The following is an 18,677-nucleotide window of genomic DNA, read 5'->3' on the forward strand; positions in this document are numbered from 1 at the left end:
AATACTTTTGTTTGTGATGGGCCTACCTGCCTTCTCATCCATCCGCTTCAGCTTTACCTTCTGTTTTGTGCTGGCTATGTTTGCATGAACATTACCTGCTAAACACGGTATCACTGTCAATGTGAGCATGTTAGCGTGGTAATAGAAACATTCAGCTCAATGTACTGCTGTCATTGTGTGCAGCCTCAAATAGCTGCCAAGACGTCGGTTTGATTGAAAAACCACAGACGCTCCTTCAGGAGATTGTTAGACTTAAGAAACGTAGGAAGGATGTTACTTTTTGACTGGTACGTATTTAACTGTCGGAGGTTGTGAGGAAAGCTGCCATCTCTGCTAAAGTGTTGCATGAACCGGAGCTCGCTCCCTCGTGGTGTGTTGGCCTTTGTGTAAATATGTATTACAGTGCATGCATATCTTTAAATTACACCAAATCTTCTGGCATTGCCCTTTTTATGGTGTTTCTCTATTGTGTTGCTTTGTAATTCTGTGTTTTTTCTCCCTCCAGCCAAATTAATTTTCTTTCTTCGGTGAAATCATTGCATTCATTCTAGTGACAGTACCAGATAGGAGACATTTTTCAACATTCAATGTTAAATAAATGAATAACATCAATGATATTTTACATAATTATGATTTAATGGACAAAAATAACATACAACTGGAGAGTTTACTTCAGTCTACATGCTTAGTTGACCAAAATTCATGTTCATTTTTAGACAATTAATTACAAAAATAGCTTAATTCCTTTTCAATCAAATACACAACAAAAGTCATTCTCACCAAATCAATCTAATACTGTGGTACAGAGTGTGACTAAAACAATTATTTCCAGACACATATTGACTTGTTACGCCTTAAATCTGAAATTGATAGAATCTGCAAAAGAAATAAACACGTATGATAGTGTTCAGTGGCAGATAACCATCAGCTTCCAGTGAAATCACGTTAAGAACTGTGTGGTTTATGGTTCATACATTCTGATTTCAATAACCTATAAGTCAATCATTTTTTATGACTTTCAAATAAAGTTTGTTTTCCAGATATTCTAATCTATCCTAATGCAACTAATTTCTCTTCTTTTTCTAGAAAAAGTCTCTAAAATACTGTTAACTTCATTATCGAGTACTGCAGTACAGGAGTTATTTGTGATGTAATCTATTAATCTCCCTTCATTAAGAGAAACATTTAATGGGACTGGTATGGTGTGGAATTTCCAATAATCCATTTCAACTTGTATCTATTACTTGTCATAATAAACTTTGCACTGATATGTGGCCTTTATCATTGGGACATAGTTTCATTTATTTATAATTGGAATAACAAAGATCCATGTCCATTGGTGTTCCACTAATTAATAAGATCTGGTGTACGAAAAAATAATAACAGATTTTTGGTAAAGGCAAGATTTGGAATTAGCAACGTTTAGCAACCTATATGTCAATGTTGAAAGAAGATCATCAATCAATAAAACATTGTTTACATCCAATAAGAATGTTCTAAATGATTGATCGTCAGTCGTTTCTAGTTATCGACCAGAATATATATCGCTGAATGATATTCATATTGTATCAAAAAGTTCAACTTATATCTATGTAGAATATTCATGAAGAAATGCAAGGAGAATTGACAACATATGACGTCCTGTATACATGTAGCCAAATATTTGATTAAGGTACATCGGTAAACCCACGTTTTCTTTGTGTTCAACATTCCTTAAAACAATAAAACTTGTGTTGTGGTGGACATGTGTGTGATTTTGCATCAGGATATGCAAAGTATAGCTTTATAATGGGTAGATAGAAATATATAAGCACCAAGGAATTATTTCATCTGAGAAAAATATAGTTGAAAGACCAAAACACACCAGTAAAAGTCATCTGATAGTAAAGACTTAAAACTTTTAGTGTGATGATTAAAAAAACGCACACACTCAAAATTCAAAAGAACTGTTATAAAACATTGTCGTGTACTGCACAAAGAAAGCCCCCAAAAACAATAGTTGCGCATGAATATGATTCAAATGTCATATTTTAGTCTGTTTGTCCTTCAATCCAAATAATTGTTTCGTTTCAAAAATATCAAACAAATAACACACATTTAAGTCAGCAGCAAGAACCTTTCAGAGCAAACTGGCAATAGTAAATCAAATGTTTCTTCCTCAGTGATTAAAGCATAATGATCAGTTAAAATGCAGCAAAATTGTATAGAAAAACTATTTGAATGGCAATTATTTGTCAGGGCAAGAAAAACACTACTATTATTATTACTAATAATGTAAATAGTCAATTCAAACTGGGCCTTGACGTTTCATTATCTATGTATTCCACAAAAAGGCAATGCACAGGAATGCAAAATGTAGCTGGACAAAAACTGGTAAGAGTGAAAAAAAAACAAGTCACCATTTCTACAAGTCAAAGTTAAAAAGGTAGACTCTGACTTCTCTGAAAAACTGGCTTGGAAAGACTATTAAAAACTTCTTATTGCAAACTGCAAACTGCAAAAATTCTACTTCAGTTTGAGCTTTCAGAGAGGACGTTATTGCTAAACAACACTGATCATGCATTTGACAAGTCAAAACCTTTACAAAAGAGCCACACAAGAGACCCCCCCCCCAGATACACCTGAGGACCCGTGCAGCATATCCTCCCTTATGTGCCAGTGACGTCAGGGACTCCCAAACCACTTCAACGGGTTATGAAGCTATTGTGCAACATCATCAGCCACAGGTGTGTCTTCACTTCTCATTTGAGTGTAAAATGCAGGGTTCTCTGTCGCACCCCCCCCCCCCCCCCTCCACCTTCCCTCCCGGAGAGTTTCCATAACGGAGTTTCTGAGTCTTCAGCATGTTACTGTTACTGCCTGTTTATGTTCCCCTTCGCCGCCAGGCACCACCCCCACTCACGGCTGAGAGAGACGCTTGCGTTTGAGCTTCTGTCTCGCCATTTCCTCCTTTTGGAAAACAGAGAGAGAACAGGAGAGTCCTAACCCGCATTCCTCCAAATGCAACTCCCAAAGAGGTCCGTGCATCCATCCAAGCATCCGTGAGACCGCGTGAGTGCACACACCATTATGTCCATACAGCGTTCATCATTACAATCAGACAGCAAGTCAGGCTTTGTTAGTGAGACCGCTAGACTGTCAAGGCACTCCACCACTTTCCTCTGGACTGTCCTTCAAAGTAGGGGTCAACTGCCAGTTCACCTTTTTTCTCTTAAAAACCACAGCAGCATTCTCAACAACACTGGAGTTAAAAAAAAGTTTTTGTAATACTGTACTGAAACAATTAAATGTCCTTGTTAAAAAAAAGATGTCAATATATTATATCAAATGTTTTATGAAAGAAGGGGTGGGTTGTTGGCGTAGTATTCAACTGCAAAATATACCATATCAATATGTACAGATTCCATGCGGCTGGTTAGTCATCACTGCAAAAGAAGAATAGTATGGATTAATTATTAGTAGCAATTTCAATTAAAATCAAAACATAACAAACACTCATGCTTTAGATTACAAGCTCACATACTGTAAAATACTTACATAATGACCCTGTGCCAAATCAGAGTCAAGCAATTAATTAAAGTCTCTATGAGTATTAATGTATGCGTCGGTTGCAAATAGTGTTAGCGTTTTACTACTCCTGACCTTCCCGTCTGTTGTCACATAATAAAATGCAACTCATTTATTTAGTTGACAATAGGTTTCAAACAACCCCTCTTAACACCCACCTTGTGCCAGCAGCCTGGTATGGGCATCCCATCCTGCCCCTGCAGAGAAAGAACGGTAGTGGGATTCTAAAAGGCTGCACATGTCATGTGATGCATGATTAAACACACCTGACAGTCACGCCACAACGACGATAACGTCCCAAGTGTACAATCCGATGTTTTATGATAAAGAAAAGGTGGAGGCTGAGCTTAAAGTTCAGAACATAATCAAGATAACCCTCAGTGGCTTATGGCTTCTTCATTTAAAGGGACATTTCAAATTTTGGGGTACAATTTAAGACATTTTTGTATTTCCTTTCCAGCGGAGATGTAGATAAAGATTGATACTCTCATATCTATTTTTTAATTATAAGGCTACTACTGGTAGCCATTAGCTTAGCCTAGCGGTGAGGCATACGGGTATGACATGTAGCGGTGTGGTTGCAGCCAGATGAACACCCCTAACCCTCCTTTGGCTGTAACTTGATATTATGGATTAACTACAGATTAGAGATGCTACGAGGCAGATGTTTTGACTTTGGGCAGAGCGAGGCAAGCAGTCCCCCCCGGCCTTTATGCTAAGCTATGCTAACATAGCGTCAGACTTACATCAACATTTCACACCGTGACATAAAAAAAAAACTTGATTTGGTGGCAATCAGGGGATTTTCTATGTTTGTGTGTATTTCTGTATGCACTCATATTTGTGAGCTTGCAGTAGAATGTTTTTTATTCTCTTCTCTGTTTTTTTCCAGATAGAATAATGTTTGTAACCAGGTATCTTCCATGCCTTTGTTTTTCATATTGAAGGCAATCTTTTTGATTTCCAGAGATACATATTAGGCATAGACACAGTCTAGACATATACATTGAGATTCCCATTTCTATTGCTGTAAACATCAATGCGCATCACGAACTTGGTTTCGTCCCCGGAGTGTTTGTGCTTTATAGCCCCACAGGTTTCCATGGATCATGGTTCTATCTGTTCCACCTGCTGCTGCTATCATCACCATTATGACTATTTTACATTTTAATCATGTTACTATTACTGTCCTCATATACCAACATCACCCTTTCCTAAAGTAGCTCCTGTAGATGGTGGTTATCCCTGCAGTGGTCCTGCTGTACATCTGGCTTACTACTCGCAATTATTTTAATCCTCTATGTTATAGGAATTTAATGTATTGCAAATCTTTTACATGGTTCATTCTGGACACATGACATCCATGGTCTGTCCATCCCGGGAGAGAGATGGACATGGAAGGGTTGTCATTTTTGGGGGGAGTTTTTCTTGTGATGTTTTGAGGGTTTTGAGACAGAGTATGTCACATGTGTACAGACTGTAAAGCCCTCTGAGGGGAATTTGTAATTCACCATTTGGGGCAATACAAAATAAAATGAATTGAGAGTTTGACAGATTGAAAAGAAAATAGCAAATGAAGATTAAAAAATAGTGATGCAAGGGGAGGAGAGGGAGGAGGAGACAGAGATACTATACCACAGGACAGGGGGCCTCAGGGCCGGAAGGAGGAAGATGAGGTGGAGGAGAAGAAAGCCCTGTTTCATTAGATACATCTTTTCTCTCATCGCAACCCTGTCAGCAAGAGCCAGTCACACAGTCACAGCTTTGAAACTCAGAGAAACACAGAAATGTTGAGAGGAAAAAGAAGGGAAATAGCATATAAGGTGAGAGAAAGGTTCTAATGTGCATCATTACAGTGTGTGTGTGTGTGTGTGTGTGTGTGAGAGAGACATACCACAGGACAGGGCTGGTCCAGGCCTGGAGGACCCTGCTCTCCCTTCTGGCCCTTTAGACCCCTCTTTCCCACTGATCCCCGGTCACCCTGAACAGGAGGAAGGAGGGGGGAAATATTAACAAAAACAGAATTTAAGATGAATAAATACCTCTTTATTCTTAACTAACCTTATCTCCTCTTTCCCCTCGTTCGCCTTTCCCTCCCATCACACCCGGGAAACCCTGGAGACAGAAGCACACAGTTTTAAGTTATATTCCACTTAAAATGTAGAGATATTCTTCCAGTGAGACACTCACGTCTAGTCCAGGCTCCCCTGGTCTCCCCTGCAAACACACATCGACAGATACAATTAATAAGGATTGTTTTATTGAATACTGTAAAACATTTAGACAATAAGGGAGGTGGTCAGGTGCTTACCTTTTCTCCCTTCGCACCTGGAAGACCCACTAACCCCGCAGGCCCAGTTGTCCCCTGGGGGCCGTCTAATCCCTGCAGTTAAAAAGTGCTTTAGCATCACTGTGTCGTGTCTGGGTTTAGCTTTTTTTCGTATGCTAGTAATGGTTCACTTACTCTGGTTCCAGGAGCACCATGGTCCCCTTTCTCTCCCTTTATGCCGAATCCAGGCTCACCCTGCATTGGAGGGATGGCAACACTGAGTACCAAACTGGGTGTTAGAGCCACTACCACACTCCATCATCTTGCAGCCTTACCTTAGGACCAGGCATACCATGCAACCCCTGGAAAACATGTGGGAGTGAGTGAGTGAGTGTGACAGCTACAGATCCTCACAACAAACGTGACCTGAACAGTTTCTACCTGCGTGAAGAGAGACGACAAGTACTCACCATCGATCCAGGGGACCCGGGAACCCCCGGTGGGCCAGGTGGGCCTGGCTGCGAAATCATCTGAACCTGAACACCGCCGCAATTAGAAAAGTCAAAATGAGCTAAAACACACCCAATTACTGGTATAGCACTTGTCTGCTCTGATCCGATACACATACACAAGGGAAGGCTGTGCTGCGTGTGTGTTTCACTAACCAGGTTGTCTTCAATTCTGCAGTCGCCTTTCTCCCCTTTGTGTCCGTCCATACCCTGACCCGAAACAAGCCAGATGAGTTCCCAGCAGTTCATCAACTCTTCACTGTTTGTGTATCAGACAAACATGTTTACTACTTACAGGAGGGCCAGAGAGTCCCATCTCTCCCTTCTCTGCTCTCACGCCAGGTGGTCCTGTCTCACCGACATCTCCTTTAGGTCCCTGCAGACAAAGAACCAAGAGTCACTTTAAGGACACGCACAAACTACGGCATAAAAAGTCTCGTCCGACTGTGAGCAATTTGGCGGCCATACCTTCTCCCCATCGAGTCCTGCCGGCCCCGGTAAACCGAGCTCACCCTGGAAGACAAACAGAGAAAGGATTGATTTCATGAATAACTGCTATTTTAGTTGCAAGACATATCAAGCTCAAGTTATACGGACACATATTTAACAAATAATCCCTTACCTTTTCCCCTGTAGGGCCTGGGGGTCCAGGTAGCCCTGGTGGACCCTGCAGAAAAAAACGCACGTTGTAAAGACATAAACACCAAGATAATCTTTAGGATGTGTCTAATTTTGGAATTCATTTAAGTTCATCCATCCTGCAGTTGGCCGCATGGGGGCAGGGCAGACAAGCCGTAAACAACATCACCACCTCATGAGGTGATTGTGCACGTGTCGGGAAAAACATGCTTATTTGAAACAAAGAATAAGAAGCACAGATGACCTTATATGGTTTTTCTGCAAGTAGTCATGTGATACGTTTTTAATATAAAGATACTTACATTACTTACACTATACATTTGTTGTATACAGTACCAGTTACGAGTTTGGAAACACTTTCTCGTTGAGTTGAATGAGAAAATATGTCTAACTTTGGACTTTATGTGTGTCTGTTTCCAACTTTTTGTTTATAAAAATGAGTGAAAAACTGCACTATAGGACTTGAAAATGGGCCAACACTAAACAAAACAACAGGGCTGCTTGATTTCTCATTGAAAGCCTGACAGTAGAAAAAATATTTCACTCGCTGATCCCGACCAACTTGAAGCAATTATATTTTACAAGGATTGTGCTGAATGTGGTTTGTAGTACTAAACTACAGCCTGGCATCCTATTTCATTCTGTTGTTTTTATGAGGATGAGGCCGTTACACAAAAGCAAGAGAGGTCAAAGGAGTCTCTTGTTGTTATGTAACACCATGGATGAAGGATACCTTATCATATCCATTCCAGCCTGTGTTCTATGCAGGCTAATAAGTGACAACCCCTTAAATCCTGCTCCTTAATCTCTTCATCCTCAATCTTATACTCATTACTTCTCCCTCTGAAGTCCTCTGACATCTTGAAGTCATGAAAAAGGAAAGTTGCCTTCCTGGATGTGAACATGCAAAATCTCTCCCTTTTGCCAATTTGCAACTTTCTGTTTATCATCCATCTCACCATGGAAACCAATACATGTTTACAAACCATCTGATCTGAAATATTCCATCAATTGAACGTGAAGGCTTTCCATGCAAACAATTGGAGCAAAAGCTGTTAATGAATGACAATAACAGGCAACTTTTTACGTATCATTTTCATGTATCATCACGTAGAAGTTCACCACAGAGGAAACCAACACGGCTCTTCACACAAACAAGGGAATGGATCATAACACGAGCCGGGTGGCCAATGAGCACTCCGTGCTGCAGGCAGGTAACTGTAGCCAAGTCCTTACGTGTGATTTGGTGCCAACTAATCCACGATGGCAAAAGGCTTCTGATAAGATCTCAGGTTCGTGTTTGCAAAGACTCCTTTGTAGGCTGCTGTCTACAGCTTCACATGCAGGAGCCCATTTCAGATCAGGTCCCAGGGGACCTGCTCCAGAGTGGTTTTAAATAAGATACACACTCCACTGCAGAGATATTCATCTGTTATTAGCATGTAGCCCGGTGCATGGAATCAAAGGGCGAGATGAAACTGAGACTGCAGTGATGGCGAGGAGCTCCTCTCCCCTCCTTTTGGACGCACTCCCCTTGTGCCTCGGTTATGTGGAACAAAAAAAAACCATGCTGCCCTATAGCGAGTTCACACATCTTGTTAGGCGCGTTGGAAACAAGCCATAAAAAACACAGCATGTAACAATGTAAGAGTATAACAAAAGACTGGTGATTTTTTCTGCTACTAGGCTGCATGCTATCTGATAGAAAAGCACAGCTGTACTGTATTTGCTGCACCTGTGTCTTTCATCCCAAATAAATACAGAAAAGAGCCCACTAGACTAGTAGACCAGGAACATTGAGTAATGCTCTTCAGAGGTAGCCTCTAGAATGAGATCCGATACATCTGAAGTATGTAGTTCTGGGTGGAGGGCATCCGCAAAAACATACAGGACCACTGGACTATGCAGGTCTGCTCAAATGCAAATACACACAGGTCGTACATGTGTGTGATCATTATAGGTGTTAGTTACTGATCACTCCACCAAAACCATGCAGAAATAACGGCAGGTTACCGAAACACTGATGGTGCTGATGGCCTGTTGAGAAGAAAAAGGGCAACGTGTTCAGTTTTGCGGTTGCAAAAAGAAAATAGTGTTTCTCACCACGATTCCATTTGTGGGCTTTTTCAAGTCCCCCCCCGACGCCTAAACTTCAGTTACAAATTCAGTTATATGTCTGGTGGAATATATAATGCAGCCCTTTAATGTGGTCTCACTGTCGCTTTAATGTCACTCACCTGGAAAGCATCAAGAAGCTTCCCGTTGAAGTCGATGACGTCTGAGGAGCCTGTTGCGCCCTTTTCTCCGGGATGACCCTGAGGCAGAGACGGGCAAACTCCAATGAGGGGGGGCACAAACCACTGCAGAGAATCATAACACAAGTGTTTCTGTGCACATACCACGGGTCCCTGTGGTCCCTGCTCTCCTAGTCCCCCTTTGTCTCCCTGTTTGATCACACATATGGCAGAGGATGTCTTATACGTTTTTATAAACGTATTTACATACGTATTTATTAAAGTTTTCTACCTTCAGTCCCGGGAGTCCATCCATGCCTCTCTCTCCTTTCTCCCCCATGCCGGCCTCGCCCTGTTTCCACACACGGTAAACCTTCAACACGTGGCATGAAAACACATCCACATTAAACGTTGTGAACGAGTGACGCTTATCTGGACCTTCGCTCCTGGGGCGCCCGGTGATCCCGGATAGCCCGACTCGCCATCCTCTCCCTGTCAATTCATTAAAGTTCAGAAGCGTCAATTGCGCAACTTTTTGGTCACATGATGCTTCTGCAGCAAAACAGCAGAAATGGAGTCGATTCAAGGTCAAATATCCAGTGATGATCGTACCGGCTTCCCAGGCAATCCCTGCGGCCCCTGAAGCAGAAATTAAATTCTTTACCATCAAAGAATCCTCACATGCTTAATAGTAATAATTATTCATGAACAACTATGGTCAATTTGGATTTGAACTGAACTCACCTCCAAGCCATCACGACCTGGAAACCCCTGAGAAGGTCAGAGGAGAAACTTGGTTAGTAGACGTCAGGTAAAAGGACTTTAAAGAGTCAAAACCACTTTAGCCAACAGATGTCAGTGTTCAACAAGGCAGAGTTTAGCAGCATGAACGTCTTCATAAGCCATGGCCGGCACACCATTAGAACTCTGATCTGAGGTGTTTTAGACATCGGCGTCCAACTCCATCATCAGAACACTTAGAAGACTTCGATAGAAACGAGTGAAACACTGTTTCCGTGGATCCATCACCAATCTGCATTCAAATGACCGTTTTAGTGTCAATTTACAGGAGACGACTTGGGCGCCGTGGCCAAACTCGGCGTTTGATGATGAGCCATAAACCAACACAAACACTCCCAGAGTATTCAATGTCCACTTTTTGGCATCTCTCCATCGGCGGTTTGATGGCTCTTTCAGATAAACAGACCTGTCGTGTTTATGAAGGCCAGGTGGACGCAGGCTTGGAGGAGCTAAACATCTGCTATGAAGTCATCCCAACTTTACTGGGATCTTGTCCAACAACCCTCTATCTCTCCTCTATCGTGTTTACTTGATTATTCACTGCACTGCAATAAATGTTTGCTATAAATTGAAGGTTATTAGCCTTTTGCCCCGTACTCTTTAAAAAAATAAAAAATGGCAGAAGCTACTTAGCTGCGTTGCAGCTGGTTTTCTTCCTCCTTCTCTCACATACAAACTGTCATTCAGATCCTCTCTACTTGCTATGTGGTCTTTTTTATTTCCATCCTCCAGCAGCTTTTTAACCTCTTTTCTCACCCTTCTTTCCTCCTTCTTGTCTTTCCTGCAAAGCCGGAGGGAAACAAATGATTGTCTCGCCCCGAGTGCAGAAAAGCATGGACCAGGACCATGATCTCACATGCGTTGCCAAATATGAACAAATCCCAAATTAATTTTACAGGATTCTCTGAAACCAGATATGTTGTGGTACATGTAACACACATATATAACACACATAACACACAGAAACTGGCTGTAACTTTGTTTGTTCTCTCCCTCCTTGGTTTTACACTCTGGAGAAGCAGATGCTGACGGCCTGCTCACTTTCTCCTCCAAACATCTGCCCACAACACGGAGCGCCTGCTAGCGCCGTCCGGCTTTGCTTTTGCTGTTTGAGGTTTTGCGACGCCTTTAATCATCTTGAAAACGTATCAGAAATCGACCACGTTCCTGGACGGCCCCCTCGGTTCTGCGTTCCTCGTTCCCCCCCCCCCACGGTGACGCCGACATTTGTTACTTCAAACCTATGGCTGCAACAATGACCTTCATAGCCCCTTCCTCCCCCCCCCCCCGTCCCGCAGCGACAGCTTAAAAGCAGCCGCTGTCTGAGAAGCACAGAGTTGATCTGGAGGAACATAAACCGCCCCGAGGCGACGACCACAACCATTGTTCAGCGAGGCCGGCAAACTGCCCATGAACTCGCCGCAGTGCCATATCTGTTTCAGGGGTGCGCGGCAACACAGTCGTGGTGTAGCAGGGTGGGAGAATTGGGGAGGGGGGAGGGGGGGGGGGGGGGGGGGGGGGGAGCTTTGTGGCCGCCGTCTCACACAAAACAGATGAGGCCAGGAGTAGAGTTGCTATTCTGGAAGCTTCTAGGTAAGCCGCAGCTTACTGGCAAACCCAGAAGAGTGAGGATTCAGGGTCACTGCGACCCACTGCGCAGACCCTGGACCCTTCAACACATGTGCATGTATAAATGCACGCTCACTCACAGACACACAGTGTGCGTTTATTTGCAAATGCGACAAAAACCTTGTTTGAACCCCACAAGGTTAACACATATGGGGACTGAGGTGTTGGCGTGACCGCGTTCTTTGTGGTGCGAGGGCAAACTAAAGGGGGGGGCGGAGGGGGGACGATGAAGGATAATAAAATAATATTAACAGTAACAAAGTGTGTGTGTGTGTGTGTGTGTGCGTTGTTTCATGTCGCAGTGGGTATACATTTGTCTCGTGTGATGCGTAAGAAGAAACTCTCACCTGCTCGCCAGCAGGGCCACGTGGTCCGTCCTTGCCCGTGTTCCCCGGGGGGCCTCTGGGACCCGGGGGACCTGGGGGGCCAGGAGGACCAGCGGGTCCAGCCTGGCCTTGGTCACCCTGACAAAAACCAAAATCACAGAAGAATGAGGGAAAGTCAAAAACGTATGGAATCAAACCGCTGTGGTCGACGCCATGCAACCACGTCCCTTTGAGATGGAGCAACCGTTGCCTGGTAACACATTTAAACTTACTCAGGGAGCCATGTTCATGTCCGTGTAAGTCAAATTTTCATCCTTCTTAATCCTCCGGGTTAAAACGTTTTTAAAAGGGAGGTAGTTGATGAGTTTGATGGAGGTCTGTGTGTTCATTACTATGAGTGACTCCAAACAATTCAATGTCAATATAAGAAGCATTTTTATAACTTTTGGTCCTTGAATCCATCCATTTACAGCTTCCTGCATAATTCAAAATCCCAATTGAACCTTTCCAGCATTAGCATGTAGTTCATTAGCTTAATTTACTAGTTCCCCTAACTGTTAAATTTATCTGAGGGCCCGACTTGTTCTGAAGACTTCCACCATCATGCTTCGGCCAAACAGATGTGCTGTAGGCACAGAGTTGTCTCAATAGTCAGGTTGTGACGTAGGAACCCAAATGATTGTTAATTTAACTACAAAAGCAGGGCGATGCATTGCTAATCAGAACATGCATGAAAAAGGTTAGTTAAAGTGTTAAAAGTTGCCGGGGTACCTTCAGAAAACGTCTCTGAAAGCTACCGGACTGCTCTCCAGAGAGGAAGCCGTGGTCATATCGGGGGAAGGCCATCTGAGATGCAAGATGGGCGGCAGGGACAAGAAGTCGAAATATAGAAGAGAAAAAAGCCAAAAGTTTGAAAAAGAGAGGCAGTGGAGAAATTTATAAATAAGGGAAGAAACCAAAGAGAGCAGAAAATGTTAATGTTAATTAAACTGCAGATGAGAGTCCGACCAACAGGGAAATAAGAGTTCAGCAGCCTCAGAAGCTGGAAGCGAAACAGGAAGCAGAAGGAGAGTGTTCCACTCATTCGTCTGCAGTGACGAGATGAGCACCCTGGTGGGAGCAGGGAGCGGGAGGAGGCCGACGGGACCGCTGGCCTGATGGAACAAACCTTGACTGTGAGAATCTGATTACTGTGCAGACCTGCGTGAGAGCCAGAGCTAGGAGCACCCTGAGGAGAGGAGAGCGACACATCTTCCATTAACACACACAGCGCACTCTCAGAGACTGATTCCTGGGTTTCTTTGTTCAAACAGGTCCTTCAGGGAGAAGGGGGGGGGTCATTTAATGCCCCCCCCCTTCCCCCTCCCCATCCCTTTTTTCGACCAAACCAAACAGAGGTGGGGTGGCTCATTCCAGCCAACGGAAAGTAACTGCGATGATTGTCTGTCAAGCCGAAGCGAGCAGTTTGTCCGCCGCCACAAAGTTGGAGCCCCGTGCTGCTTCTCTGGTCGAGTTCCTTCTAAAAGCACGTTGACTGGAGGACGGAGGAGGAGAAGCAGCAGGGGGGTGGATGCTGGTGCAGTCATGAGTTAACGGGCTGCGTTGAGCCCTGGATGGCTGAGGTTCTTCAGACCCCTCCTCTTCCTCTCTCTCCCCGCTGTCACATTCACTCAACCCCCCCGTCCCCACCACGAAGACCACATAACGCACACATGGGCTCCTGAAACCTCCCATAAGAGAATAGGCTGCTTCTCCTTTACTGGGTTCCCATCAGACCTCAGGCTGACACAAACACACACAGCCAATCAACTTCGGAGCCGCGTCTGACCGCGCTTTTTTTTGGGTAGCTGCTCCGGGGGGGGGGGGGGGGGCAAGAGGACAAAAGTGCCATTGTGGCTTGTCAACAGCCAGACTTTAACATACATTCATAACATCCTGCATATGTTCTGACAGTATGGAGCCTGGGAAAGTGGCCGCCATCTTTTTGCCTTTCAGTAAACGTCGCCTTTGAGATGCAACACCAGCCATGACCTGTTTTCTCATGTTCTTGGTGGTTCCAGGCCATCTGATTGTGTTTAAATAGCCCTGTTGTCCTGTGTCCTGTGTTGGGATTCAGTGCACTGAACATGATGGATGACAGGAAGTCACAGGTCGACATAGATTCATGGCCACTTCCTCTTTTCACATATTTCCTCTCATCCTCTCTTAGAGTTCAGAGGTTATTTCCCAAACAATGTTAGGATTATGTAGTGATGATGATGCCACTCCCATAGCACCACCTTTACCCTGCAGTGGTTCATAGTGGGTAAAGAAATCCTGTTTTAAACATTCAAAGACAAAAGAGCTCTTCACTTGCTTGATCTATCTTATCATATGCATGAATATGGACCCCAGGGCCAAACCTCTTTCACAAATACAGTAGTTTAAAGAGCTGTAAGGTTTGTTTTGAACCAAGCGTGTGTCTCTAAGTGAAACACTGAGATTTTTTGGCTGCAGACTTATCCAACGACATCAAAGCTCCAGAAGCTTGGTCCAAATGCAATATTATCGGAAGAAGTATGTGATGCTGAATGCCAAAAAGATTTCATTCTTGCACAAAACTATCAGCTCAGAATCTGAAGGGAATGTGCCAGGAAACTAAATGGCGGTCAACTGAATAGGAATCAAGAATTCCTGTAATGTTTCGGAGCCGCATCATAAATACTGTTCTAGGCCGCTCTCTACATGTTACACTTGATTTGTGCATAAAACAATAATCATTCAGTTCCATTCCAATACTTGTAACACTCTATGCCAATAATGTCAGGCTCCAACTCTTTCTCACCCTCATGCTGCAGCTCATTTAATGGATATTTGATAGAAATATCAGCAAACACTGTTACTTTTTTTACTGTTTCATTTCTATCTGCAACTCAAATTGTTGCATTAAAATAATAAAAGTAATTATATTGAGCAAGTGACTCATACTTTTGGTTCCATGTTATGTAGCAATTTAACATCTAGGAGAGTTAGTGGATAAAACTTAGAGATTTGTTGGGTTCAAACACCAAGCGATGCATTAATCACCCCGTAGCCGTGTCTTTTTGACCTTGACCTGATGTCATAATCTTAACATAACAAAACTAAAATAGTTAATTCAGGATTCTTCTTCAAAGAGTCCAATCCACTAAACATGTAGTGATGGGGGCTTATTTTCATACCACAGCAAATCAAGTGGGAGATAATTACATAGATCTCATAGTGGGTGGAATGGTATCCCATGAAAGACTAAAGTGACAACATGGACCAGATGCAGAGCCGCTTCCTCTGAAATATAAAGAAAACATAGTTTGGTTGAGACGAGATGGCAGCTTTGGCGTACCGCTCAGACCATTTGGTTTTAATGGCGATGTTTAAGTATTTCCATCGTTCTTTAATATCATAATTTCTCATCTCTGTCTCCGGAGATGTGGGCAACTCAAACCTCATCACAGGAGCCAGACTGCGCTGTCGGTGCAGTTTCTGGGGAAGCAGCCCAGCGCATGAATACTTTCCTTTGAGTTATGAAAAGCCAGAGTGTTGAATCTTATGTGGGTAGAACACAACATGACAAAACTTGTGATCAGATGTGCTTTCACTTGGGTCTGTTGGCCCCAGCGCGACAACTGGGAAATGATGAGTCCTTTTTCAGATGTTGTCAGAACTCCATCATTTCTCTGTGTGATCTGGGTTTGAACCTGAAACGTGCAGACATTCCCTGTGTCCTCCTGCAGTCCTAAGACACCGTCACATACATGTGATCCATGGTATCAGTCTCTGAATGTAAATGATCCAAACTTTAACTTATAAGTAGTCTACTGCTTTTCTTTCAGCTTTGATTAGAATTGAACTTAGTTAGTTTTCAAAATAAACTGTAAAGGGAAATCAAAATGTCTCATGACCTTAACAGGCCGCGGAAATGGAAAAGGTGAGTGGCAGAGACCGAGAAAGACAAAAAGAAAATGTAAGGAGTCATAAAGGCAAGATTAAAGATTTGATGAGGGAGAAAACACACTCAAAAGAAAGGTTTTCTTTAGAAAAGCTTACTACATTAACATAAAAGAGTCATTAACACCTGTTTTCTTCTTCTCAGGTAAAGAGAAAAGCTTACCTTTGGTCCAGCGTCCCCTCGGTCACCCTGGGAGAAAAATAGGAACACAACAATTAGTTTGAGATATTACCACTGCAAAATCACACAGGCCGAAGTATATAATACAAATATAGCTACTGTAGAGCAGCTGGGACAGAAAGGCTTCACATGTAATACTTAAATAGGGGAAGGAAGTGGCTCAATGGTCATCTGTTCCCAAAGCAGCTCACCAAGACAACATCTACTGCAGGAACCATTTGACAGACCACAATCTGTAAAAGTGGGAGCGCTCGTGCTGGAGCTTGTTGGTTTGCTGATTTGGACTTAATGTTTATGTGCAGAGCTACCAGCATGATCACATGAAGGGGGCAGTGTTCCAAAACCACAGCATCATCTGTAATTAGCATCATCAAACGGAGAATCCTCCCGGACAGATGCCGTTTGCTGCAGTTGTTTTCGCGGGCCGCGCTGGTCTGGGCAGCAGACCCCCCCCCCCCCGCTTACACGATCTCAGGGTGGGCAGAGGTTCCACAGAGCGGGGAAACATCTGGGAGGCCTGCAAACCCGCTTAGTGCCTTGACGCGAGACCTGCGAGGTCCAACCCCGCTGCGTGTGACCTCCGGCCGGTTTGATGGGCGCGCAGCGAGAGGCTGGACGTGGGGGGGGGGGGCAGCGGGGAACACCTGCCTGCTCGGGCGTGTACTCAGGAGGAGAACGTCTACACCGTGCAACCATTGACCCGTCGGGCCGCGCCCTGGAAATTCACACTGAAGCGTACCTTTTCTCCCCGGGGTCCGGGCGGTCCCTGTGGGAAAGGGGAGGCAATCGGAGACAGTTGTTAAGATAAAGATCACTTGAGCAGCACGTCTTCAACCGGCTGCTCGCAGGGAGAACTCAATAAAAAGTAGTGAGGCTCACTTCTGTCTGAGCATAGTGTCACAATAAAAGCACCATCTGACCCTCTTTGTTGGCTCCTTTCCTCAGAGGGGAAGAAGATGCTCTGCACGTGGAATGCTGGACACACTAACTAAAAACAGAGGGTCTAACGCAACAGGCCCATGCGCTCATGTTTGGGCTAGAATGTGAGGCGCTGACACAAAGTGACACTGTGTCGTTGACCTTTGACCTTGTCTCATGAACACCAGGCGCAGGGATCGTTTAAACCCTGCGCCGCTCTCTGCCTGACTCGGTGGCCCCGCATGCCGCCTCTGATCTCGGGCTCCGCCTCTCTCCGAAGGCGACCACGCTCAGCAGATCCCTTTTCTCATACTGTCCATCATGTCTGTTCTTTCCACTCATCCCCTTCCTGTCTTTCACAAACTCGGGTCGGGCTGCTTTTAATAAACCTCCAAATCTGCCTCTTTCTCCGATTGGATCCCCTGTCGACTCCTTTTGTTCAAGAGCTCTAAGAGGCCGGTTTGCTAATGTGACATCATACAGGTGCTTAATTATCATTGGAGAGTTTCAATTCCAATCCCACATCTTTAACCCCAGGGTTCCACTAGTCTGTCAAACATTGTTCAAATAAATCTTTATTTTAAAATCTAGTTGAGATCCCATACTTTGTAAAGAGATCAGACATCTTGAGCAACTTAATTTTCCTTTATTACAAATATTTAGATTTTAATCCGTAATGCTTTTGGCAAGAATGACATTTTGAAAATGAGACTTGTCTGTGTCTGCATGAAAAAGGGTATTATCTTCAAAATGGGTCCCTGAGTTTTACACTCGTATAAAGCTATTTGGCATTTTAGATGTGGGAAAAAAAGATCCAACTGTTAGTTATAGACCTTATTGACCTGTATCCCTGACACTGCATGAACTCCCTCCACCCACTTTTTCTCACTCTTGTCTCGTCAGTGTTCCTTTGAACCCGATTTGTTCCTGTAGGACCTTCCTGGCCTCCATCCAACACCAAATCAAAGTGCTTTCATCCTCTGTTCTCTTGTTTTCCTCTCACCTAGCGTCCCTCGTAGCGAGGCCACTCTGGTCACACCAGCTGGCCTTTTACGGCAGGCGCTCGGTGACGGGGGGACACTTCCCTCTTTAAAGGACTCCCTCGCCTCGAGGCCTCCGTTTGTGGGAAACAAACAGCTTAATGGTGTTTGGAGAAGAGCTTTTTCAAACAGCTCTCGTGAAGCTGTGAGGGGTTTCACATCTCAGCAGATGACTCGTCCCCCTCGTAGGCAAAGGGCTGTTGCACAGGGTACAATGATTGCTTTTTAAGGAGCCTCTGTGAGGTTATAAACTCTCTCTCTCACTTCTGTCACTGGTGTGTAACCCATTCGCTCCACTTTGCCTGTTTCCACGCTAAACGTGGGCGTGGCCGGGTTTCAGGGCTACAGTGATGAATGGGACTCAGAGGTGAAGTGAGAAGGGGATTTCTGTATCCGGGTGGGTTGAGCCATGAGTCCCCCGTGGCTCTGAGTCCTGGAATGACTTAAGAGGTGGAACAAGCAACAAGGCGGCTACCGTGGGCTTTTTCACTCAGTTGAAAGGTTCCCTGAGGAACAATAAGGATGATTGATGGAGTTTAGCAAACAATCACCTGTCTTACAAATCCACCTGGATTTGGAGACATTTTTTGGAAAATGA

General features: G+C 44.1%; 1 protein-coding gene across 1 annotated transcript in view; it reads right to left on the reverse strand.

Moving 5' to 3' along the window:
* Positions 1-621: 621 nt before the first annotated feature.
* The window catches only part of LOC119211535 (collagen alpha-1(XXIII) chain), a 96,392-nt gene continuing 78,336 nt past the window's right edge, over positions 622-18,677 (reverse strand). The window contains exons 8-32 of the mRNA XM_062560812.1: positions 16,861-16,887; positions 16,104-16,130; positions 12,746-12,820; positions 11,996-12,112; positions 9,963-9,989; positions 9,831-9,857; positions 9,657-9,710; positions 9,511-9,570; positions 9,384-9,428; positions 9,222-9,299; positions 8,998-9,021; positions 6,968-7,012; positions 6,814-6,858; positions 6,641-6,721; positions 6,502-6,555; positions 6,307-6,372; positions 6,172-6,198; positions 6,032-6,091; positions 5,879-5,950; positions 5,758-5,784; positions 5,629-5,682; positions 5,462-5,548; positions 5,203-5,298; positions 3,726-3,764; positions 622-2,949 (exon numbers count right to left, since the gene is read on the reverse strand). Of these exons, the coding sequence (XP_062416796.1) occupies positions 2,899-2,949; positions 3,726-3,764; positions 5,203-5,298; positions 5,462-5,548; positions 5,629-5,682; positions 5,758-5,784; positions 5,879-5,950; positions 6,032-6,091; positions 6,172-6,198; positions 6,307-6,372; positions 6,502-6,555; positions 6,641-6,721; positions 6,814-6,858; positions 6,968-7,012; positions 8,998-9,021; positions 9,222-9,299; positions 9,384-9,428; positions 9,511-9,570; positions 9,657-9,710; positions 9,831-9,857; positions 9,963-9,989; positions 11,996-12,112; positions 12,746-12,820; positions 16,104-16,130; positions 16,861-16,887 (1,365 nt within the window). The 3' untranslated portion in view covers positions 622-2,898. The remainder of the gene's footprint in view (positions 2,950-3,725; positions 3,765-5,202; positions 5,299-5,461; positions 5,549-5,628; positions 5,683-5,757; positions 5,785-5,878; positions 5,951-6,031; positions 6,092-6,171; positions 6,199-6,306; positions 6,373-6,501; positions 6,556-6,640; positions 6,722-6,813; positions 6,859-6,967; positions 7,013-8,997; positions 9,022-9,221; positions 9,300-9,383; positions 9,429-9,510; positions 9,571-9,656; positions 9,711-9,830; positions 9,858-9,962; positions 9,990-11,995; positions 12,113-12,745; positions 12,821-16,103; positions 16,131-16,860; positions 16,888-18,677) is intronic.

Source organism: Pungitius pungitius, chromosome 2 (genome assembly GCF_949316345.1).
Source record: "Pungitius pungitius chromosome 2, fPunPun2.1, whole genome shotgun sequence".
NCBI lineage: Eukaryota > Metazoa > Chordata > Actinopteri > Perciformes > Gasterosteidae > Pungitius > Pungitius pungitius.